Genomic DNA, 25,353 nt, shown 5'->3' on the forward strand with positions numbered 1-25,353 from the left:
GCCGCCGCCGCCCGGAGCCAGCGCGCCAGCCCTGACAGCGGCTCCGCGCCGCCGCCGCCGCCCGCCGCTCCCCGGTAAGCGCCGCCCGGGCCGGGATCGTCCTGCGCGGACGTGCCGGGAGCCGCCGGTGCAGGGAGGGCTGGTGGAGCGGTCGGGCTGCCGCGCGGCTGGAGGTGGCGTTCTCTGCCGCGCTGCCGGGGCTCTCTGTCCCGACCCTCCGCGTTGTGCCTCGTCCCAGGCTCTTCCGCGGTGCGGGGCGGTGTCACCCCGGGGCGTCCTTCAGCAGCCGGCGTTCCCCTGTACCTGTGCTGTGCAGTATAGCCGTTGTGCTACACGGAGACCTCGCTGCTGATGCCTTTTGCTTTCCCTAGGCTCGAAATTGGCGAAGCTGATTTCGTTGCCCTCTGCGATGCTCTGAAAGTACCGGATAGTGTGAGGGAGAAAGCATGGAAGACGTATGAGAGCTTATCGGCTGCGGATGGAGCTCTGGTGAGTACCTGCTGCATGCAACTCGGACCTCTGCTGAGTCGTGTCTGTCCTGCGTCCGAACTGAAGTACTGCACTAAGGCTTGTGCAGTATGACTGTGTCTCAAGCGCAGTTAGGCTGAAGGCAGAGAATCTGTTGGAAAAGACCTTTAAGATGGCCAAGTTCAACTATCATCGAGCTTGCCCAGGTCTGGTGCCAAACCATGTCCCTCAGCACCACGTCTCTGGATCTTTTTATTCACCTCCCAATAAACTGGTGGCTGGGTAGTGCCTTTTTCTGTTAGTGTTTCCCCACCAAGGTGCAGACTGAGGGATTCTTGTGGAGTGCTGATAAATGACAGTGGAAAACACCACTGTGTGATCAGCTCATTTTTCAAACAGCAAGTTACTCCAGAGGTGTCTGAGTCAGCTTTATGTGGGTCATCTCGTGACGTGTTTCTGTGCCTTTCTTCCCACTGCATCTTTCCTTCTGAGGCTGCAGTAAGGGTCTGGAGAGGGCTGTTGTGGAGAGAAGGGTGTTTGTATGTTAAACTTCTCGTTCTGCTGCATAGTGTTCGTCTGCATGCACTTATCATTAAGGTATTTCCGTTCAAAGTTAGTCACTGGGCATGTATAAACAGATGAAAATGTTATACCCATTCCTGGCTTTCCCCCCCCCCTTCTCAGGCTGTTAGTGCTGGCCCAACAAGCTGACTTGAATCATAGAATCAATAAGGTTGGAAAAGACCTCAGATCATCAAGTCCAACCTAGCACCCAACACCTCATGATTGACTAAACCATGGCACCAAGTGCCACGTCCAGTCCCCTCTTGTACACCTCCAGGGATGGTGACTCCACCACCTCCCTGGGCAGCACATTCCAATGGCTAACAGCTCCCTCAGTGAAGAACTTTCTCTTCACCTTGAGCCTGAACTTCCCCTGGTGCAGCTTGAGACTGTGTCTTCTTGTTCTGTTGGTGATTGTCTGGGAGAAGAGACCAACCCCCTCCTGGCTACAACCTCCCTTCAGGTGGTTGTAGACAGCAATGAGGTCTCCTCTGAGCCTCCTCTTCTCCAGGCTCCATCTACACTATGATTAAATAACAACCAAAGTTTTGGTGTGTAGTATGGAAGTAGATTAAAAATACTGAGGTGAGCTGTGATTCCCCTTGTATGGGTTAGTATCCATGCATTTGCTGCTACTTCAGTTTATTCTCTGCAACTTCAGCTGACCTGCCATTCCTGTGCTGTCACTGTACACCTTGTGTAGTGGTATAGGTAGACTAGCTCTTGATGCATTTAGAATAGAATAGAATTAACCAGGTTGGAAAAGACCTTTGAGAGCATCAAGTCCAACCTATCACCCAACACCATCTGATCAACTAAACCATGGCACCCAGCACCCCATCCAGTCTCTTCCTGAACACCTCCAGGGATGGTGACTCCACCACCTCCCTGGGCAGCACATCCCAATGGCCAATCTCTCTTTCTGGGAACAATTTCTCCCTAACATCCAGCACAATGCAGTAGCAGCAGGGAAGTGAGACTGTGCAGCTTTTTCAGGAACAGATGCAATTTCTGGCTGTAGATGTTCCTAGGAGACATTTACTTTGTGACTTTACATTTTACTTTGTGGCTGTCCATGGCTCCATGTCCCAGTGGAGGCCAGGGACAAGCAGAGTCCCTCAGGGATCAGTCCTGGGACCAGGCTTGGTCAATATCTTTGTGGGTGCCATGGACAGTGGCACTGAGTGCACCCTCAGCAAGTTTGCTGAGGACACCAAGCTGTGTGGTGCAGCAGACAGGCTGGAGGGAAGGGATCCATCCAGAGGGACCTGGACAGGCTGGAGAGGTGGGCACAAGCCAACCTCAGGAGCTTCAACAAGACCAAGGGCAGGGTCCTGCAGCTGGGTGGAGGCAATCCCAGGCACAAATGCAGGCTGGGCAGGGACTGGCTGGAAAGCAGCCCTGAGGAGAGAGCCTTAGGGGTGCTGGGGGAGGAGAAGCTCACCAGGAGCTCTCAGTGTGCACTTGCAGCCTGGAAAGCCAACCAGAGCCTGGGCTGCAGCAAGAGAAGTGTGGCCAGCAGGGCAAGGGAGGGGATTCTCCCCCTCTGCTCAGCTCTGCTGAGACCCCACCTGGAGTCCTGCCTCCAGTTCTGGAGCCCCTGTTCCAAGAGGGATCTGGAGGTGCTGGAAGGTGTCCAGAGAAGGGCCACGAGGATGAGCAGAGGGCTGGAGCACCTCTCCTGTGAGGACAGACTGAAGGAGTTGGGGCTGTTCAGTCTGGAGAAGAGAAGGCTCCCAGGTGACCTCATTGTGGCCTTCCAGTAGCTGAAGGGGGCTCCAAGAAGGCTGGGGAGGGACTGCTCAGGATGTCAGGGAGTGATAGGACTGGGGGGAATGGAATGAAGCTGGAGGTGGGGAGATTGAGGCTGGAGGTGGGGAGGAAGTTCTTCCCCATGAGAGTGGTGAAGCCCTGGAATGGGTTGTCCAGGGAGGTGGTTGAGGCCCCATCCCTGGAGGTGTTTAAGCCCAGGCTGTATGAGGCTGTGGCCAGGCTGATGTAGTGTGGGGTGTCCCTGCCCATGGCAGGGGGGGCTGGAACTGGATGATCCTTGTGGTCCCTTCCAACCCTGACTGATACTATGGTACTAAAGAAAACCCCAAAAGCTCCTCTGTATGACCTGAAGCAGGGATGAGTTCTGTTGAGTGGAAACAAAACCAAGCAAAACCCAAGGCAGGTTTGAGTACACTTCTGCACAGTTTCACTGCTGGGTGAAACTGTTTTCAGTGATCACTACCCAGCAGTGGGCAGATAAAACCCAGGGCATTTGCAGCCCTTCTTTTCAGCCTGTGAAGAGGAGTTCCTTTACCTGCTCAGCAGAGAGCAGTGACTGGATCTTCAGTATGACATACAGCTCACATTGATTGTTGTGCACTTAAAGTGCACTTAAGGCCTATGCCAGCAGCCTGTCAGTGTATAGGGGGAAGTCTGTGTTAGATCATGGTTCACACCAGGGTCTTTTCTTCAGACTTTCTGATGTAGCAGCAAGGTGCTGAAGTGCAGCAGGTGGCAGGTATGTGCCTCCACAGGGGCTGGCAGGCACTGGAGTTGCTACTTCTAGCTGACACCATTGCTGACACCATCTAAGTGTGAAGTCAAAGCAAACTAACCACCTGGCTGGTTGCTGCTTCTCTTTCCAAGTCAAGCTGTTATCATGGTGCTTCTCAGGGTGGCTCTGTGGTTCAGGTTGCAGGGACTCAGGAAGAGCCTGTATTGAAATGCCTGCTCCTTTCTCCCCTCTGGTAAAGACAGTGTGTTGGAGAGGCTGCCCCAGGGTGTGTGCTGCAAGCAGCAGGTCAGTGCTAACTTGTTCAGTTCTGAGCTGCACAGAAGCTTCTTATATAGCAGCTTTCTGTTCTCAAGAAAGCAGGGAAACAGCAGAGCACCAGCTGAGACAGACACATGCCAGAATGCTCCTGTTTAGCCCTGTAGCTGGTTTGACTTGAAGCTTAAGTCATCAGGCCACTAATGGCAACAGAGGTAGCATCTGATGATCTCACTCTGAGACCATTTACAGAGCTTAAAGACTTGAGATCTTGCTCTCCCTGACACACTGGCCTTGCTCTTTGTGGCTGGTCTCAGAATCATGCCTGCCAAGGCTCTGAGGATGTGAAGGGGCTTGTAACACTCACTAGAAAGTGGCATGACCCAAATGTGAGGCTCTGTGATCACTGGTAGAGATCCATGGTGCAGATGTGGGCTTGGAGCTAGTCTAAACTCTTGCTGTATCCTGGCCCAGTGAACATGTAGTGACTTCAAGTGGAAATATCTTAGTGCTGTTGTGTTTGGGTCACTCAGGGTACATGTAATCACATGCAAAGGAGCTCTGCAGCTTACAAGTAGGAAGTCACTCTTTTCTGGCATATGGTGATGAGTAGGATGTAGTGACCTGTCAGCCTAAGCCTGCACTTCAGCAAGACAGCCAAGGAGCCTTTACTGTCCAGGCAGACATCAGTCAGGAGGAGAACAGTTGGTACCTGCTGCTCCCTGCAATGAATCCTCCATGCCAATGCTTGCTGAAGCCACTGACACCACCAAAGCTGGCTGACTTGCTGCTTTTTTTCCCCTTCAGGATGGCACACTGACATCTTTTCTTTTGCATATTGAGTGCCTGATGATCCTATTCCTTTCTGAAATATCACCTGCTTAGCTTAGCAGAGCTCTGCACTGTTGCTTTTCTTACAGTGAATAGAATGGAATGGAATTGACCAGGTTGGAAAAGACCTTTGAGATCATCCAGTCCAACCTATCACCCAACACCATCTAATCAACCAAACCATGGCACCAAGTGCCTCAACCAGTCCCCTCTTAAACACCTCCAGTGGTGGTGACTCCACCACCTCCCTGGGCAGCACATTCCAATGGCCAATGGCATGGTTTAGTTGATTAGGTGGTGTTGGATGATAGGTTGGACTCAATGATCTTGAAGGTCTCTTCCAACCTGGTCTGGTCTACCCTACCCTACCCTACCCTACCCTACCCTACCCTACCCTACCCTACCCCACCCCAATCTCTCTTGCTGTGCAGAACTTCTTCCTAACATCCAGCCTAAACCTCTGCTGGCAGAGTTTGAGACTGTGTCCTCTCAACTGTGTGCTCTCAACTTGCTTTGCTTCTGCAGCAGTTTGAGTTAATGGCATACAGCTGCACCCTGTCACCACTGGGACATGCATCATAGAATCACAATCCTAGAATCATAATCCTAGGATCCTTAAGGCTGGAAAAGAGGTCTAAGATCATCAAGTCCAGCCCAGTCCTGTTCTTGACACAGCTGAACCACCGTGAGAAGTGCTGGGACAAGGGTTGGACTGGATGATCTTTGAGGTCTCTTCCAAGTGGATATATTCTGTGATTCTATGAGGAGAAAGGTGATGGAGAGAGAGCTGATCACATCATCTTACTGGAGAAGGAGTCTGACTTGTGGTTGGAAGCTAGCTAGGTAAACAACTTTGGATTTAGGGTTGTAGTTTTTACTGCCTTGATTTCAGAACTTGGACACTGACAGTTACTGGCTCAATAACTGGCTCTGGTGCTTGCTTCTCTGGAAGCTTTCAAACTGCCATAGAATTAATAAGGCTGGAAAAGACCTCAGAGATCAGCAAGTCCAACCTAGCACCCAGCACCTCAGGACTAACTAAATCATGGCTTCAAGTGCCACATCCAGTCCGCTCTTGAACACCTCCAGGGATGGTGACTCCACCACCTCCCTGGGCAGCACATTCCCATGGCCAATCTCTCTCTCTGGGAAGAACTTTCTCCTCACCTCCAGCCTAAACCTCCCCTGGCACAGCTGGAGACTGTGTGCTTGTATTCTGGTGCTGGTTGCCTGGGAGAAGAGACCAACCCCCACCTGCCTACCACTTCCCTTCAGGGAGTTGGAGAGAGCAAGAAGGTCTCCCCTGAGCCTTCTCTTCTCCAGGCTAAGCAACCCCAGCTCCCTCAGCCTCTCCTCACAGGGCTGTGCTCCAAACCCCTCCCCAGCTTCGTTGCCCTTCTCTGGACAGGTTCAAGTGTCTCAATGTCCTTCTTAAACTGAGGGGCCCAGAACTGGACCCAGGACTCAAGGTATGGCCTAACCAGTGCTGAGTGCAGGGGCACAATGACTTCCCTGCTGCTGCTGGCCACACTGCTCCTGATGCAGGCCAGGATGCCATTGGCCTTCTTGGCCACCTGGGCACACTGCTGGCTCATGAAATTTCAGGTCCCCAAATCTTCATTCTGAATTGACAGTGCCTGTGTATTCCAGATGGAGTAAGTAGCTTCAGTGGAACCACTGCTGTGCTGTGCTGAGTGGCATGTGATTACTGGTGTAAGAAAGACCAGGAGTAATCCATACTCATACTGCTAGGAAAAAAGTTCAGGGTGTTTTGTTCTGCTCCTGTTTGGTTTGTTAAAGAACAACAAGGTGAGAGCCTGAAGTAGAATATGGGGTCATGTAAGGAACATAGAGTGAATTATTGTCTAATGTGCTGGAAAGAACCAATGTGAGGAGCAGATGATGTGTTAGACCTTCTTGCTGTCTACAACTGCCTGGAGGGAGGCTGTAGCCAGGAGGGGGTTGGTCTCTTCTCCCAGGCAACCAGCACCAGAACAAGAGGACACAGTCTCAAGCTGTGCCAGGGGAAGTTTAGGCTGGAGGTGAGGAGAAAGTTCTTCCCAGCAAGAGAGATTGGCCATTGGGATGTGCTGCCCAGGGAGGTGGTGGAGTCCCCATCACTGGCATATTTAAGAAGAGCCTGCATGAGGCACTTGGTGCCATGGTTTAGTTAGTCCTGAGGTGTTGGGTGCTAGGTTGGACTTGATGTTCTGTGAGGTCTTTTCCAACCTCGTTAATCCAATTCTGTTTTGTTCTGGAGTCACCATCCCTGGAGGTGTTCAAGAGGGGATTGGATGTGGCACTTGGAGCCATGGTTTAGTTAGTCCTGAGGTGCTGGGTGCTAGGTTGGACTTGATCTTAAAGGTCTTTTCCAACCTGGTTAATTCAATTCTGTTCTGTTCTGTTCTGGAGTCCCCATCCCTGGAGGTGTTCAAGAGGGGATTGGATGTGGCACTTGGTGCCATGGTTTAGTTAGTCCTGAGGTGCTGGGTGCTAGGTTGGACTCGATGATCTCTGAGGTCTTTTCCAGCCTTATTGATTCTATGGTAGCCTGTGTGCAGAACAGCACAGTGAAATACAGGAAAGAGCCTGCAGCATGAAACAGAATCTCAAAACCAGAGGGCTCCCCCACCCCCACATGTCTCACTGCCATCCCTGTGGGCACAAAAAAACCCAGCCCCTCAAACCTGGAACCCAGGAGCAGCCACCAGAACAGGAAGCCTCCCATGAACTTCAGGCCCTCTAATACTCTGCTCCAATTAGCACTTTCCTTTTTGAAGCTGGCCTGAGTGCAGCCTGGTCTGAGTACCAGCAGCAGCTTAAACTCAATGCATCACAGCCCTTCAGGAAGCAGGGCTGTGGTATTTCCAGCATGGCATCCTCCATCCCTTTTGATCCACATGCCCATCTGTGTTTACATCTTTCTCCTGTACATTTCTTTTGACCTTCCTTTGCACAGCATTTGAAGGTTCTATTCCTGGTGTAGGTTTGGAGGCTGTCACCAGAGCTGTTAGCAGAGTTGGCAGAATGATAAACATCTCTGACTGTAAACTAGAACTGAGAGTTTCTGTGACCCTCTTCTCCTTCTGGCTGGGTTAGCACCTCTAGAAGAAAATATTTCTGTTGGCAACTTTAACCCCTTGCAACAGGGTCTGTGAAGGAGGAACAAGGATCTCATTTCACACTGCCTCACTTGCAGCATTTTATGCATAGGACTCCTCCAGGTTCTTTTCACTGGAAGTAGAAGACTTAGAATTAACCAGGCTGGAAAAGACCTCAGAGATCATCAAGTCCAACCTACCACCCAACACCATCTCATCAACTAAACCAAGTGCCTCATCCAGGCTCTTCCTAAACACCTCCAGGGATGGTGACTCCACCACCTCCCTGGGCAGCACATCCCAATGGCCAATCTCTCTTGCTGGGAAGGACTTCCTCCTAACATCCAGCCTAAACCTCCCCTGGCACAGCTTGAGACTGTGTCCTCTTGTTCTGGTGCTGGTTGCCTGGGAGAAGAGACCAACCCCCACCTGGCTACAACCTCCCTTCAGGGAGTTGCAGACATCAAGAAGGTCTCCCCTGAGCCTCCTCTTCTGCAGGCTAAGCAACCCCAGCTCCCTCAGCCTCTCCTCACAGGGCTGTGCTCCAAACCCCTCCCCAGCCTCATTGCCCTTCTCTGGACACCTTCAAGTGTCTCAATGTCCTTCTTAAATTGAGGAGGTCAGAACTGGGCACAGGACTCAAGGTGTGGCCTAACCAGTGCTGAGTCCAGGGGCACAGTGACTTCCCTGCTCCTCCTTCTGGCCACACTGTTCCTGATGCAGGCCAGGATGCCATTGGCCTTCTTGGCCACCTGGGCACACTGCTGGCTCATGTTCTACCTAGTATCATCCAGTACCCCCAGGTCCCTCTCTGCCTGGCTGCTCTCCAGCCACTCTGCCCCCAGCCTGCAGCACTGCCTGGGGTTGCTGTGGCCAATGTGTAGAAGAATTAGGCAAACTTAACAATCTGCTAAAATCAAATAACTGGTCCAGAATGAAAACTGAATGTTTTTACAGAGTATTAGATATTTTCCTACAGAAAACTGCTTTTTGGGGGTTTGGAGTTCATGGTGAGTTGAAATGTCACTTGAAGTTATTTCATTGAACAGCCAAAGCCTGGGCTGTTGCCCTGCCTGTTCTCTGCTGTGTTGCTGTGTCAGCCAACATCCTGAGTCAGAGTGGGGTCAAGAAGAAAACCCTTGGAAATTAATTTCTGGCTGTGGATTTGTCTTGTGTCCATTGCTGTGCCCTCAGGCCCCTCTGGGCTGAATCCTCTTGCTTTGGCTGTGAATAAACTGTGAATCTGTGTCAGGGATTGGTTTCCCCTGCAGCTATGATGCTGGCAAACCAGTTGAATGGAGTGATAGTATCATAGCACCAGTCAGGGCTGGAAGGGACCACAAGGTTCATCTAGTTCCAACCCCCCTGCCATGGGCAGGGACACCCCACACTAGATCAGGCTGGCCAGAGCCTCATCCAGCCTGGGCTTAAACACCTCCAGGGATGGGGCCTCAACCACCTCCCTGGACAACCCATTCCAGGGCTTCACCACTCTCCTGGGGAAGAACTTCCTCCTCACCTCCAGCCTCAATCTCCCCACCTCCAGCTTCATTCCATTCCCCCTAGTCCTATCACTGCCTGAGATCCTGAGCAGTCCCTCCCCAGCCTTCTTGGAGCCCCCTTCAGATACTGGAAGGCCACAATGAGGTCACCTGGGAGCCTTCTCTTCTCCAGACTGAACAGCCCCAGCTCCTTCAGTCTGTCCTCACAGGAGAGGTGCTCCAGCCCTCTGCTCATCCTCCTGGCCCTTCTCTGGACCCCTTCCAGCACCTCCAGATCCCTCTTGGAACAGGGGCTCCAGAACTGGAGGCAGTACTCCAGGTGGGGTCTCAGCAGAGCTGAGCAGAGGGGGAGAATCACCTCCTTTTCTTCCCAGCAAGAGAGATTTGCCATTGGAATGTGCTGCCCAGGGAGGTGGTGGAGTCACCATCCCTGGAGGTGTTTAGGAGGAGACTGGCTGAGGCACTTGGTGCCATGGTTTAGTTGATCAGATGGTGTTGGATGATAGGTTGGGCTTGATGATCTTAAAGGTCTTTTCCAACCTGGTTAATTCTATTCTATTCTGTTCTGTTCTTGTATCATTATTTATAGCAGTATCAGTCAGGGTTGGAAGGGACCACAAGGATTATCTAGTTCCAAGCCCCCTGCCATGGGCAGGGACACCCCACACTAGATCAGGCTGGCCACAGGCTCATCCAGCCTGGTCTAACTGAGCTTGTCTGGCAAAGCTGGAGGGAAATTTCAACCCACCACATTACAGTGAGTTTCAAGGAAAGCATAAATCCTGGCTCCTGCTTTGCATAAACATTCAGTGGAACCAAAGCTTCTGTTTGGAAGCTTTGTTGAATTCTGTGGGTGGAACTGATCCTGTAAGAGTAAGACTTGAAGTGCTTGACCTTTCTCCTGTGATCTAAAACTTGTAAAGGTGTGCAGGTATTGAACAATCTGCTCTCACAGTCAGGTGTTTGCTGGTGGGTGTTTTGCTTTGCCATTTCTAATCTGGTTGGAACAGAAGTAATGCTTTCCATATATTATCTTGGGTTTGGCATAATCATCTAAAGGGGGGTTGTTGTTTCTTAAAGGCTTACAACAAAAAGAAGAAAGAAACATGGGGAGTCTGCATCTTTATTGCAGCAATTGATCTGGATGAGATGACATTTACTTTCACAGAGCTTCTGAAAAGTATAAGCATAAGGTAAGTGGAGTGTGAAAATACAGATTCCAGTGTCTGAAGGGGGCTCCAAGAAGGCTGGGAAGGGACTGCTCAGGCTCTCAGGGAGTGATAGGACTAGGGGGAATGGAATGAAGCTGGAGGTGGGGAGATTGAGGCTGGAGGTGGGGAGGAAGTTCTTCCCCTGGAGAGTGGTGAAGCCCTGGAATGGGTTGTCCAGGGAGGTGGTTGGGACCCATCCCTGGAAGTGTTTAAAGCCCAGGCTGGATGAGGCTCTGGGCAGCCTAATGTAGTGTGGGGTGTCCCTGCCCATGGCAGGGGGGTTGGAACTAGATGATCCTTGTGGTCCCTTCCAACCCTGACTGATAGTATGAGATTTTTTTAACCATTTACTAGCCAACAGTTTTTGTAATGATCATGTTTCTGGAGCATTTTGAATCTCTGTGCATAGCAGGCTAGTTGAGTTTAATGTGAAGGTTACTCTGGGGAGCTGGGGCTGCTTAGCCTGGAGAAGAGGAGGCTCAGGAGAGACCTTCTTGCTGTCCACAACTCCCTGAAGGGAGGTTGTAGCCAGGTGGGGGTTGGTCTCTTCTCCCAGGCAACCAGCAGCAGAACAAGAGGACACAGTCTGAAGCTGCACCAGGGGAGGTTTAGGCTGGAGGTGAGGAGAAAGTTCTTCCCAGAGATTGGCCATTGGAATGTGCTGCCCAGGGAGGTGGTGGAGTCACCATCACTGGAGGTGTTCAAGAGAATCATAGAATCATAGAATCAATAAGGTTGGAAAAGACCTCAAGGATCATCAAGTCCAACCTGAGGGGACTGGATGATCTTGAAGGTCTCTTCCAACCTGGTTTATTCTATTTATGTGGCACTTGAAGCCATGGTTTAATTAGTCCTGAAGTGTTGGGTGCTAGTTGGACTTGATGATTTCTGAGGTCTTTTCCAGCCTTATTGATTCTGTGATTCTAAACAAGTAGTGATAGTATCACAGGATCACCAGGGTTGGAAGAGACCTCAAAGCTGATCAAGTCCAGCCTGTCAGCACAGGCCTCATGACTAGACCATGGCAAAGTCCTCAGTCACTCGTAGCTGTGGTGAGGACATGCTTGCAGTCCAGTGAGGTCAGGCAGTGGGTTCTGATGGGGTTGGATTTTTAGTGCTGCTTTTTAAGTGCAGGAGCTACTCCACAATCCTCATGCCCAGAGCTGTGGTGATCCTGTGATCTCTTTCATTTTTTTGGCAGTGTCTGCACATTTTTCCAGTTTCTGAAAGAGGTGGATGTGAACATGGATACTGTAAGCACTAAAGTTGATAGCACTGTATCAAAGCTGAAAAAGAAATATGACTTATTACTTGCACTATACCACAAGTTTGAAAGGTAAGAGGCACTTTTCAGTTTGAAACTCTGAATTCTTTCTGGCTGCCCACACCCAAGCAGCCTGGGGGGGCTTTTTGAGCTGTGTGTTGGAAGAGCCCATTTCAGCTCCATGTGGTATTATTTGCAGAGCACTGAAACTGAGCTGCCTGCATGCATTGAATAAATACAGCTCCCATTTCACTGAGGGAATACTGCAGTGCCCTGTTAAACAGGGGTGGTGTTGCACACCAGTCCAGGGGCACAATGATTTCCCTGCTCCTGCACACTATTCCTGATGCAGGCCAGGATGCCATTGGCCTTCTTGGCCACCTGGGCACACTGCTGGCTCATGTTCAGCCTACTGTCACCCAGCACCCCCAGGTCCCTCTCTACCTGGCTGCTCTCAGCCACTCTGACCCCAGCCTGTAGCACTGCATGGGGTTGTTGTGGCCAATGTGCAGCACCTGGCACTTGGCTGTGTTCAGTCTCCTGCCCTTGGACTCTGCCCATCTGTCCAGCCTGGCAAGGTCCCTCTGCAGAGCTCTCCTACCCTCTAACAGATCAGCTCCTGCCTCCAGCTTGGTATCATCTGCATATTTACTGATGCTGGACTCAATGCCCTCATCCAGATCATCAATAAAGATGTTAAAGAGGATGGGGCCCAGCACTGATCCCTGGGGCACACCACTGGTGCCTGGCTGCCAGCTGGCTGTGGCACCATTCACCACCACTCTCTGGGCTCAGGCTCCAGCCAGCTCCTAACCCAGCTCAGAGAGCTGCTGCCCAAGGCAGGGGCTGCCAGCTTGGCCAGGAGTTTGCTGTGGGGGATGGTGTTCTTCCCTGCCCTTCTTGAAACCTGTACTGCAGTAACAATATTTTTTTCTGTAAGATCTTTTTCTTTCCCTGTTTTGTTCCTGAATAAACTTAGTTTGAAACTTGAAATGCCCTGTGCCTGCAGTGATTAGGGGGCAACACTGCACTGCAGAGCTTTTGGTGTCACTGAGGATATGCTGAAGGTTTTCAAATGTCCCTTTATGGAGTGTTCTGTGCACTCACAGCACATTTGGGCTGTTTTGCAAGCCACTGACTAACATTTTATGCTCAAACCTTGCAAGAAAACAATGCTGTATTGTATTACCACAAATTGAAGCTGCTTTGCTCTTTAAGCTTTGCCATAGGCTTGCAAACAACTGCATTACTTCGGCTCAGGCTGGGCTGTGGTTGGCCTCTTGAGCTGCTCTCTGAGAGTCAGCACTGTTTGAAATGTTGGGATGGTATGTTGTGACCTGCTGTACTGCTGTGCTGCATGGACATCAAATATGCCTCACAGTTTGCTCTCAGGTTGAATCCAGTTTTCTTTTCTAGGACCTGTGGCCTTATTTATCTGGAGCAACCTAGTAGTGAGTAAGTTGGACTTTCCAAAATGGCCTTTGGGCTTTTTTTTTCCTCTTCCTTTATGACACCACCACATTTTGTATCAATTCTCATCCTCTGTGACCAAGGAATAGAGTAGGGTGGAGTGGGGTGGAGTGGAGCAGAGTAGGGTGGAGTGGAGTGGAGTGGAGTAGGGTAGGGTGGAGTGGAGTGGAGTAGAATGAAATAGAATAGAATAGACTTAACCAGGTTGGAAAAGACCTTCAGGATCATCAAGTCCAACCTATCACCCAACACCATCTGATCAACTAAACCATGGCACCAAGTGCCTCATCCAGGCTCTTCCTCAACACCTCCAGGGATGGTGACTCCACCACCTCCCTGGGCAGCACATTCCAATGGCAAACAACTCTCTCTGTGAAGAACTTTCTCCTCACCTCCAGCCTAAACTTCCCCTGGCACAGCTTGAGACTGTGTCCTCTTGTTCTGGTGCTGGTTGCCTGGGAGAAGAGACCAACCCCCACCTGGCTACAACCTCCCTTCAGGGAGCTGGAGACAGCAAGAAGGTCTCCCCTGAGCCTCCTCTTCTGCAGGCTAAGCAACCCCAGCTCCCTCAGCCTCTCCTCACAGGGCTGTGCTCCAGACCCCTCCCCAGCTTTGTTGCCCTTCTCTGGACACCTTCCAGCAACTCAACATCTTTCCTAACCTGAGGGGCCCAGAACTGGCCACAGATGCCTTAGGAGCTTCCAAATGAGCTTGACTTTAATGTCTTATTCCCCCAATCACAGTATAGTCACGAGCATGAGAGAGTGAACAGCTTGTGTAACAGTTCAGTGAGTTATCTCCACTCACTTTCTTTTCCAGGGATGAAGCTACCACACTGCCTCATTCTCAAAAGGCTTTACAGACACTTAGGTTTCTTCCAAATGTGCAGTCCTAATGACCCAGGAAACAGAAAGAGATCATTAATGAACTTAACTGCATGGGAAATGCTGCTTGCTGGCTTAAATTGCTCCATAGGCTGAAGCATGTTTGGAATGTGTGGTGGGAAAGCAACTCTGAGAGGGACCTGGGGGTACTGTTGACTGAACAGGAGTCAGCAGTGTGCCCAGCTGGCCAATGGCATCCTGGATGGATTAGAAACACTGTGGCCAGCAGGGACAGGGAGGTGATCATCCCCCTGTACTCAGCACTGGTGAGACCACACCTCAAGTGCTGTGTTCAGTTCAGCCTATTGAGGTGCTGGAGCATGTCCAGAGAAGGGCAACAAGGCTGGTGGAGGGTCTGGAGCCTATGAAGAGTGTCTGAGGAGCTGGGGTTGCTCAGTCTAGAGAAGAGGAGCCTAAGGGGAGGCCTCATTGCTCTGCAGCTACCTGGAGTGAGGAGGGAGCCAGCCTCTTCTCCTTGGTGTCAAACAACAGGACTAGAGGAAATGGGGAGATTTAGGCTCCATGTTAGGAAATATTTCTTCACTGACAGGGTTATCAAAGATAGGAAGTGTCTGCCCAGGGCAGTGGTAGAGTCCTCATCCCTGGGAGTGTTCAAGCAGCATGTGGACCTGATGCTTAATGGACATGGTTTAGTGTTGACTCTAGAGGACACAGTCTCAAGCTGTGCCAGGGGAGGTTTAGGCTGGATGTTAGGAAGAGGTTCTTCCCAGAAAGAGAGACTGGCCATTGGGATGTGCTGCCCAGGGAGGTGGTGGAGTCACCATCACTGGAGGTGTTTAGGAAGAGACTGGATGGGGCACTTGGTGCCATGGTTGAGTTGATTAGATGGTGTTGGGTGCTAGGTTGGACTTGATGATCTCAGAGGTCTTTTCCAACCTGGCCTCTTCTCCCCCTCTTCTCCCCCTCTTCTCCCCCTCTTCTCCCCCTCTTCTCCCCCTCTTCTCCCCCTCTTCTCCCCCTCTTCTCCCCCTCTTCTCCCCCTCTTCTCCCCCTCTTCTCCCCCTCTTCTCCCCCTCTTCTCCCCCTCTTCTCCCCCTCTTCTCCCCCTCTTCTCCCCCTCTTCTCCCCCTCTTCTCCCCCTCTTCTCCCCCTCTTCTCCCCCTCTTCTCCCCCTCTTCTCCCCCTCTTCTCCCCCTCTTCTCCCCCTCTTCTCCCCCTCTTCTCCCCCTCTTCTCCCCCTCTTCTCCCCCTCTTCTCCCCCTCTTCTCCCCCTCTTCTCCCCCTCTTCTCCCCCTCTTCTCCCCCTCTTCTCCCCCTCTTCTCCCCCTCCTTCTCCCCCTCTTCTCCCCCTCTTCTCCCCCTCTTCTCCCCCTCTTCTCCCCCTCTTCTCCCCCTCTTCTCCCCCTCTTCTCCCCCTCTTCTCCCCCTCTTCTCCCCCTCTTCTCCCCCTCTTCTCCCCCTCTTCTCCCCCTCTTCTCCCCCTCTTCTCCCCCTCTTCTCCCCCTCTTCTCCCCCTCTTCTCCCCCTCTTCTCCCCCTCTTCTCCCCCTCTTCTCCCCCTCTTCTCCCCCTCTTCTCCCCCTCTTCTCCCCCTCTTCTCCCCCTCTTCTCCCCCTCTTCAAGCTGAATGATCTTTGAGGTGTCTACCAACCAGATACATCCTGTGACTCTATGTTTTCTGAAGCTATGCTTTCAACTATTACAGAGCTGTTCATGCAAAGTCTTTACTGTTGTCTCTCTACAGGATTTCTACTGAACTCAGTTCTGTATTAGTCCTAAAAAACTGCTGGATTACTTTTTTGCTGGCAAAAGGTGAGTTCTCATTAGGAAGCAGTTACTTTAGTGAATGGATTCATGGATCTGTTCTGTGTGCCCAGTCCAGGGCTAGCCTCCCTGCTACAAATCTGCATGGTACAGGCCCAGGGTGTTGTGCTTGGGTGGTGTTTGTGGCTACTCAGCAGGATGTATTTCTGTGCAATTTGGCTGCTTTATTCACTGTTGCTGCTACCTGTGTGTAAATATGTAATGTATGTAATTAGCTGTGTTTTAAAGCTGTATTTAAGCTTTCTAAGAGGTGTGCTTTGATTTGGTTCACTTTTAAGGTTGGTGTTGTGCTTATACTGAGGGGATTTATAGTCTGCCAGCATTTTAATAATGATTGCCTGAAAACACTGGCAGTTGGTATTTTCAATTAGAATAGAAGTAGAATTAGAATAGAATTAGAAGTAGAATTAGAATAGAATTAGAAGTAGAATTAGAATAGAATTAGAAGTAGAATTAGAATAGAATGGAATAGAAGTAGAATTAGAATAGAACTAGAAGTAGAATAGAATTAGAATAGAAGTAGAATAGAATTAGAATAGAATGGAATAGAAGTAGGAATAGAATAGAATAGAAGTAGAAGTAGAATAGGAATAGGAATGGAATAGGAATTGGAATGGAATAGGAATGGAATAGGAATTGGAATGAAATTGGAATTGGAATGGAATTAGAATTAACCAGGTTGGAAAAGACCTTTGAGATCCTCTACTCCAACCTATCACCCAACACCATCTAATCAACTAAACCATGGCACCAAGCACCCCATCCAGTCTCTTCCTAAACACTTCCAGTGATGGTGACTCCACCACCTCCCTGGGCAGCACATTCCAATGGCCAGTCTCTCTTCCTGGGAAGAACTTCTTCCTAACATCCAGCCTAAACTTCCCCTGGCACAGCTTGAGACTGTGTCCTCTTGTTCTGGTGCTGGTTGCCTGGGAGAAGAGACCAACCCCCACCTGGCTACAACCTCCCTTCAGGGAGCTGTAGAGAGCAAGAAGGTCTCCCCTGAGCCTCCTCCTCTCCAGGCTAAGCAACCCCAGCTCCCTCAGCCTCTCCTCCCAGGGCTGTGCTCCAAACCCCTCCCCAGCTTTGTTGCCCTTACAACTCTTCCATTGAAATCAGTTTGGGCATCATGGAGATTTTTCACTGAAATTCTCCAAACATAGTCACAGAGCAAAACTCATAAGGATTCTCCAGCCTGCATTGTCACTGAAAGTAAGGAAAGCTAAATCTGCAAATAGCAAACAGCTGGAGAACATTATCATCCTGTGTGATGCTTTCTGATTTCTAAGTCTAGCATTTTGATAGAGTAGAATGGAAGAGAGTAGAATAGAATGGAATAGAGTAGAAAATAATAGAATAGAGTAGACTGGAGGAGAGTGGAATGGAGTGGAGTGGAATGGAGGAGAGTGGAATGGAGTGGAGTAGAGTAGAGTGGAGTAGAGTAGAATGGAGTGGAGTGGAGTAGAGTAGAGTTGAGTAGACTGGAATGGAGTGGACTGGAGTGGAGTAGAGTAGACTGGAGTGGAGTGGAGTGGGATGGAGTGGAGTGGAGGAGTGGGATGGAGTGGAGTGGGATGGAGTGGAGTGGGATGGAATGGAGTGGAGTGGAGTGGAATGGGATGGAGTGGAGTAGAGTGGAGTGGAGTGGAGTAGAATGGAATGGAGTAGAATGGAGTGGAGTGGAGTAGGGTAGAGTAGACTGGAATAGAGTGGAATGGAGTAGACTGGAATAGAGTGGAATGGAGTAGACTGGAATAGAGTGGAATAGAGTGGAATGGAGTAGACTGGAATAGAGTGGAATAGGGTAGAATAGACTGGAATAGAGTGGAATAGAGTGGAATGGAGTAGACTGGAATAGAGTGGAATAGGGTAGAATAGAGTGGAATAGAGTGGAATGGAGTAGACTGGAATAGAGTGGAATAGGGGAGAATAGAGTGGAATAGAGTGGAATAGAGTGGAATGGAGTAGACTGGAATAGAGTGGAATAGGGTAGAATAGAATTAACCAGGTTGGAAAAGACCTTTCAGATCATCCAAATAATGATTGTGTTCACAACCAGCTCTAAACTGCAGTCAAGCATCTCACAAAGGTTCTTTTTTTCCCCCCTGCCTTTTTAAACATTTGCAGGTAAAGTGTTGCAAATGGAAGATGACCTGGTGATCTCTTTCCAGTTGTTGCTGTGTGTCTTAGAATATTTTATCAAGCTGTCACCTCCTGCTATGCTCAAGGAACCATACAGTAAGGTCTTTACTTTGTTAACTGAAGTAGAAGGTAAATTGGCTAAGTGCCCTTTAGACTTGTGCTAACATAGATAATTAACATCATGAAGCTTCTTAAGCTTCTTGAAATAGATTTGTTGATTAATTTTCTTTCATTTGAATTACCTGAACAAGGTGGCAGTGCCTTCTCATTTTGTTACTAGTTCCTACCATCTCTTTGCTGTGTCCTCTGCCTGTACAAGCTGTTCCCAGGCTTGTCAGGACAGCAGTTTCTTTCAGGTACAACAATTCAGGTTCCACATGGGTGGTTGAGAATCATTGTTTTAGGTTTGCTTGGGGATACAGAAGGAAAAGGGGGCTAGAAAACCTAATTGCAGTGCTAGCTCAAAAAGAAACAGTAGAGAGCAACATGTAGAATTGAATAGAAGAGAATTAACCAGGTTGGAAAAGACCTCAGAGATCATCAAGTCCAAGTGCTGGGCGCTGCACTTTGGCCACAGCAACCCCATGCAGTGGTACAGGTGGGGGGCAGAGTGGCTGAGAGCAGCCAGGCAGAGAGGGACCTGGGGGTGCTGGGTGATAGTAGGCTGAACATGAGCCAGCAGTGTGCCCAGGTGGCCAAGAAGGCCAATGGCATCCTGGTCTGATTCAGGAATAGTGTGGCCAGCAGGAGCAGGGAAGTCATTGTGCCCCTGGACTCAGCACTGGTTAGGCCACACCTTGAGTCCTGTGTCCAGTTCTGGGGCTCTCAGTTTAGGAAGGAGGTTGAGTTGCTGGAAGGTGTCCAGAGAAGGGCAATGAGGCTGAGGAAGAGTTTGGAGCACAGCCCTGTGAGGAGAGGCTGAGGGAGCTGGGGTTGCTTAGCCTGCAGAAGAGGAGGCTCAGGGGAGACCTTCTTGCTGTCTACAACTACCTGAAAGGAGTTTGTAACCAGGTGAGGATTGGTCTCTTCTCCCAGGCACCCAGCACCAGAACAAGAGGACACAGTCTCAAGCTGTGCCAGGGGAAGTTTAGGCTGGAGGTGAGGAGAAAGTTCTTCTCAGCAAGAGAGATTGGCCATTGGAATGTGCTGCCCAGGGAGGTGGTGGAGTCACCATCACTGGAGGTGTTCAAGAGGGGATTGGATGTGGCACTTGAAGCCATGGTTCAGTTAGTCCTGAGGTGTTGTGTGATAGGTTGGACTTGATGATCTCTGAGGTCTTTTCCAACCTTATTGATTCTATGATTCTATGAATTGATCTGGGTTTGAACTATTTCATGGTGATCTGGTTTTAGGGAAACTCTGAACTTTACTAGCTTATTGTTAGAACCATTTTGGTTGTGTGCATTGTATCTTGATAAAGCAGCACTGCCACTTCAGCCTAAGGTGCACATAAGGGTATCACTGCCCAGTGTAAGACATTAGGCTTGTAAGTTGGAGCTGTGTGCTAAGTGCAGGTGCTGTGGAAACTGTCTAACAGAGCTTCATTCTTGTAGCAAATAACACCATGTATTGTTCCAGGCCTTGTGACCCAGAGGCTCCACATTGTGCTGAGTGGTGTCAGGCTTTGTGCTGTGACCCAGGGCCAGGGGATTAAGATGCAACCACCCAAGCAGTGTAGTTTGTAGGATCTTCTCAAAAGAGTTATCAAATGGGACTGAAGTTACAGAGGAGATCACCATGCTCATTAGAGTGGCAGTTTGAGAGGAGGAAGCTCAGGGGAGACCTTCTTGCTCTCCACAACTCCCTGAAGGGAGGTTGTAGCCAGGTGGGGGTTGGTCTCTTCTCCCAGGCAAGCAGCACCAGAACAAGAGGACACAGTCTCAAGCTGCACCAGGGGAGGGTTAGGCTGGATGTTAGGAAGAAGTTCTTCCCAGAAAGAGAGATTGGCCATTGGGATGTGCTTCCCAGGGAGGTGGTAGAGTCACCATCCCTGGAGGTGTTTAGGAAGAGCCTGGATGAGGCACTTGGTGCCATGGTTTAGTTGCTGGTGTTGGGCGAGAGGTTGGACTCAATGATCTTGAAGGTCTTCTCCAACCTGGTTCGTGCTATTAAAGCACTAATTGTATCTGAACACAAGGGAAAGGCAAACATTGAAGAAGAGGACCTGAAAAAAAAAAATCACCAATTGAATTCTCTTCAGAAAGATTGAAGTTTTCAAACCTGAAGTCTTTAATCTCAGGCTGGTTCTGTCTTTCCAGAGTCTGCTGTGACTGCAGCGGCTGTGAATGGTTCAGCTCGCACTCCCCGGAGAGGTCAGAACAGGAATACCCGTGCTTCAAAGCAAGCTGATGCTGACACAAAAGTGATTGAAGTCCTTTGTAAAGAGCATGGTTGTAATTTAGATGAGGTAATGCCTGTGTTTTAACATTCCATAGTTCCTCTGGCAGGTAGTTAAAAATGAACAACCCCCAAAACACGCACGAGAAACCCCTCGCAGCAAACCCCAAGCCCTTTGGTGTGGGAGGGAACTCTGCAAGGGAAACTGAACTGTGAAGAATTCAGTGCAAGGTTACATGCTGCTCACAGCACATAGCACATAGGCACAAGGCTGTTCTGATGGGGTGTCCCAGCTTGAGGCAGATCCTCCCTTGCCTCCCACCGGGGCAGGAAAAAAAGAGACTCGGGCAAAGGGATTGCAGAAGGGATGGAAAGTTTAAATGGAGAAGCACTGAGTGTTCTACAGAAGCTACAAGCACAGTGACCAAAAGATCCCAAAGCATACAGAGTATACAGCATACCCAAAAGCCTCCCACCATTCCCCTTCTGCCTTCCCTTCCCTTCTGCCTTCCCTTCCCTTCTGCCTTCCCTTCCCTTCTGCCTTCCCTTCCCTTCTGCCTTCCCTTCCCTTCTGCCTTCCCTTCCCTTCTGCCTTCCCTTCCCTTCTGCCTTCCCTTCCCTTCTGCCTTCCCTTCCCTTCTGCCTTCCCTTCCCTTCTGCCTTCCCTTCCCTCCTGCCTTCCCTTCCCTCCTGCCTTCCCTTCCCTCCTGCCTTCCCTTCCCTCCTGCCTTCCCTTCCCTCCTGCCTTCCCTTCCCTCCTGCCTTCCCTTCCCTCCTGCCTTCCCTTCCCTCCTGCCTTCCCTTCCCTCCTGCCTTCCCTTCCCTCCTGCCTTCCCTTCCCTCCTGCCTTCCCTTCCCTCCTGCCTTCCCTGTATACAGAGTATATAGCATACACAAAAGCCTCCCAGCATTCCCCTTCTCCCTACCAGAGGGTACACCCCAAGCCCCTAGGGCTCTTTCTTCACCCCCTCCACTGTTAGGCGAATCTCAGCTGGCCAGATCTGAGATTGCCTTCCCCCTTCTCCTCCTGGCATTAGGCCTTAGCCAGGCCCAGGAGGCCTTGAGATAACTCCCCTTCCATTGCCAGATAGGGTGCATCTCCCACAGGAGCAGCAAGGGAAGAAAGAGGAAGTGTGAGACCTTGCAGATGGATGTATAGGGAGCAGGACATTGTGGGTATGAAATACATAGCTTCCTGTGTCCACCCACTGGGCTGGATGCTCAGGGCACCACAGGTGCACCCTGTGTGGCAGCAGCAGGAGGCACCCAGCCCAAACTGCCACCTGGGGTTTCACAGCTGCCTCCCCCAATGAGAAAACGTCCCCAGCCAAGCTCTCTGCTTGTGTGTGGGATCTGGAAGACCACATTCCCCTTTTCCTTTGCTGCTGAATCTTCCCACGTAACAGGGGCTGATTTCATACTGAATATGCAAGCAGATGATGGAAGTGGCAATGCAGGGGGGCAGGGAAGGGTGTGTTTTTGCCTGTATGTTTTCATTTCAGTCATGTTCCAGCAGTGGGCTCTCTGCTTCCTGCTTGCACATTGCTGCCTGCTACGTAGGCAGCTTCGGTTTTGCTCTGTTGACAGCATCAGGGAGGTTTCTTGTTGGGGCTTGGAAAGCAGCTCCTGCCCTCTGTGTGTTGCTACTGCTATTGTTTTGTTCTTTTTTAGGTCAAAAATGTGTACTTCACAAGCTTCCTTCCTTTCTTGAATTCCATTGGTATTGCAGCTCCCAATGGCCTGCCAGAGGTAATTTAAGACTCTTCAACAAGAGTGCTGTGCTTCACACAAGTTACTTGAGAGTCCACAAGTTCTGCTGACATCACCTAGCAAAATGCATTCTTTTGCCAGAACAGGGCTGAGCTGGCATGCCAGAATTCATGGGGGAGATTTAGCACTCATATTTGTCACAGAATCATAGGATCAATAAGGTTGGAAAAGACCTCAGAGATCATCAAGTCCAACCTAGCACCCAACACTTCATGGCTAACTAAACCATGGCACCAAGTGCCTCATTCAGGCTCTTCCTGAACACCTCCAGGGGTGGTGACTCCACCACCTCCCTGGGCAGCACATTCCAATGGCCAATCTCTCTTGCTGGGAAGAACTTCTTCCTAACATCCAGCCTGAACCTCCCCTGGTGCAGCTTGAGACTGTGTCCTCTTGTTCTGGTGCTGGTTGCCTGGGAGAAGAGACCAACCCCCACCTGGCTGCAACCTCTCTTCAGGGAGTTGGAGACAGCAAGAAGGTCTCCCCTGAACCTCCTCTTCTGCAGGCTAAGCAACCCCAGCTCCCTCAGCCTCTCCTCACAGGGCTGTGCTCCAAACCCCTCCCCAGCTTTGTTGCCCTTCTCTGGACACCTTCAAGAGTCTCAATATCCTTTTTAAATTGAGGGTCCCAGAACTGGCCACAGGACTCAAGGTGTGGCCTAACCAGTGCTGAGTCCAGGGGCACAATGACCTCCCTGCTCCTGCTGGCCACACTGTTCCTGGTGCAGGCCAGGATGCCATTGGCCTTCTTGGCCACCTGGGCACACTGCTGGTTCATATTCTGCCTACTATCAACCAGCACCCCCAGGTCCCTCTCTGCCTGCTGCTCTCAGACACTCTGACCCCAGCCTGTAGCTCTGCATGGGGTTGTTGTGGCCGAAGTGCAGCACCTGGCACTTGGACTTCTTTGATGCCATCCTGTTGGACTCTGCCCATCTGTCCAGCCTGTCAAGGTCCCTCTGCAGAGCTCTCCTACCTTCTAACAGATCAACTCCTGCCCCCAGCTTGGTGTCATCTGCAAATTTACTGATGATGGACTCAATGCCCTCATCCTGATCATCAATAAAGATATTGAACAGGCTGGGGCCCAGCACTGATCCCTGGGGCACACCACTGGTGCCTGGCTGCCAGCTGGCTGTGGCACCATTCACCACCACTCTCTGGGCTCAGCCTCCAGCCAGTTCCTAACCCAGCTCAGAGTGCTGCTGTCCAAGCCAGGGGCTGACAGCTTGGCCAGGAGTTTGCTGTGGGGGATGGTGTCAAAGGCCTTGCTGAAATCCAGGCAGACTCCATCCCCAGCCTCCCTGAGGCTTAAGCAGTGCTTTGACTCAGAGCAGAGCATGGCCTACAAGTAGCACATCCATGATCCTGAGCCATTAAAATTAAACTACTACACTGTCAAAACTCTGGCCTCAGTCTATAAATGCACACAGTCCCAAGTTACACACCTTAATTGAAATATAATTGAGAGGTGTTACTGTAGCTGTGTTGCAGAGGTAGTGAGTGGATGAGGCTGTGTTCCACAGCTGGCAGTTTAGACTGCTCTGTCCCTGCAGAGTTATTTTAACCTTAGGAGTTTTAGCTTGGATGCAGCAGACTACCTCTGTGGAGTCACAGGGCAAGAAGTAGAATCATAGAATCAATGAGGTGGAAAAGACCTCAGAGATCATCCAGTCCAACCCAACACCTCCTGACTAACTAAACCTGGCTTCATCCATCAGTCTTAACAGAGGAGGTTTGGGTTTATGTCACTGATGGCTGTGGTAGTCTGAAAACAAGCAGCTCCCAAGCTCATCAGGCTGGAGGTCCACAGGATATGGCCAAATGTATCTTCTGTTCTTGTGGTGGGTTGAAGTTCCCCCCCAGCATTAACTTCAACCAGAACTAACTCAGTTGGAAGCAACTGAAGCTGTGGTTGCAAGCAAAAACTCCCCTCTGCAATGGAATGCAAAGGACATGTGCAAAAGAGACCTTCAAGATGATGGGTTGGACACAATGATCTTGAAGGTCTCTTCCAACCTGGTTTATTCTGTTCTAGAACAGACAGGAGTTACAGTGTTATACAGGTATTTACCATTAGCAAACAACATGAATGCCCCACTGCTCAAAAGACCAGGGAAAGCTGTTCCACTGTGCCCCCCAAACCCCCTTGTCCCAAGAGAGAGAGAGAGGAGAGAGAAAGCAGTGGGTTAGACTTGCCCAATGCCAGCCAGAAGCACAATTATCTCTCTTGAGCAAAACAAAACACCAGCCAAGATCAGAAGAGAAGAGAAAAGGGAAGAGTTGCTCAAGAGAATAGAATAGAATAGATTCAACCAGGTTGGAAAAGACCTTTGAGATCATCGAGTCCAACCTATCACCCAACACCATCTGATCAACTAAACCATGGCACCAAGTGCCTCAGCCAGTCTCTTCCTAAACACCTCCAGTGATGGTGACTCCACCACCTCCCTGGGCAGCACATCCCAATGGCCAATCTCTCTTTCAGTGAAGAACTTCTTCCTAACACCCAGCCTAAACCTCCCCTGGTGCAGCTTGAGACTGTGTCCTCTTGTTCTGGTGCTGCTTGCCTGGGAGAAGAGATCATTCAAGATTTGTAGTCATGGTTTCAATCTAATGCTTTTGGCAGCTTAACTACCTTCTGATATCTAACCACCCTTCTAATTTAGGGCAACTGAAAGAACAATCCTACTTTAAAGTTGTGATGGTGCAGATCCTCTTGCCCCAGACATTTATCCCATGGAGTTGTTCAGCATAGTCTTTTGTTTTCCTTTTTCCACCCAACAGTGATTTGTTTCCCTTTGTCTACTTTTCTGCTTGGAATCTGCAGCTAAATTGCAAAGGCATAGCCCAAAAGCCACCACAGCTCTGTTCAGTTTCAGGCCAGGCTGGAAGTGGCTGTGAGCAGCCTGATGCTAGTGTGAGGTGTCCCTGCCCATGGCAAGGGGGTTAGAACTGGATGATCCTTGAGGGCCCTTCCAACCCTAACACTTCTTTGATTCTATGATTCTGTAGTATGGTAGTGGGTGGGGGCCAAAATACAAGACTGGCCTCCAGATCTCAATGTCTTCCAAAATGTATTGCAAGGTAACAGAGCTCTGTGGGGACTTTGTCATTTAGGGATGGGTGTAGTTCAGAAGCCCTCTAGGAGAGTGGAGTGGCGTGGAATTGAATGGAACGGAGTGGAACAGAGTGGAATGGAATGGAGTGGAGTGGAGTGGAATGGAATGGAATGGAATGGAATAGAGTAGAATAAAATAGA

General features: G+C 50.2%; 1 protein-coding gene across 1 annotated transcript in view; it reads left to right on the forward strand.

Annotated features, from left to right (window-relative positions):
• The window catches only part of RB1 (RB transcriptional corepressor 1), an 85,285-nt gene that overhangs the window by 157 nt on the left and 59,775 nt on the right, over positions 1-25,353 (forward strand). The window contains exons 1-9 of the mRNA XM_054163120.1: positions 1-74; positions 372-489; positions 10,311-10,423; positions 11,643-11,777; positions 13,122-13,160; positions 15,764-15,831; positions 17,971-18,081; positions 20,244-20,392; positions 21,994-22,071. The exon at positions 1-74 is cut by the window's left edge and continues 157 nt beyond it. Of these exons, the coding sequence (XP_054019095.1) occupies positions 1-74; positions 372-489; positions 10,311-10,423; positions 11,643-11,777; positions 13,122-13,160; positions 15,764-15,831; positions 17,971-18,081; positions 20,244-20,392; positions 21,994-22,071 (885 nt within the window). The remainder of the gene's footprint in view (positions 75-371; positions 490-10,310; positions 10,424-11,642; positions 11,778-13,121; positions 13,161-15,763; positions 15,832-17,970; positions 18,082-20,243; positions 20,393-21,993; positions 22,072-25,353) is intronic.

Source organism: Dryobates pubescens, chromosome 7 (genome assembly GCF_014839835.1).
Source record: "Dryobates pubescens isolate bDryPub1 chromosome 7, bDryPub1.pri, whole genome shotgun sequence".
Lineage (NCBI taxonomy): Eukaryota > Metazoa > Chordata > Aves > Piciformes > Picidae > Dryobates > Dryobates pubescens.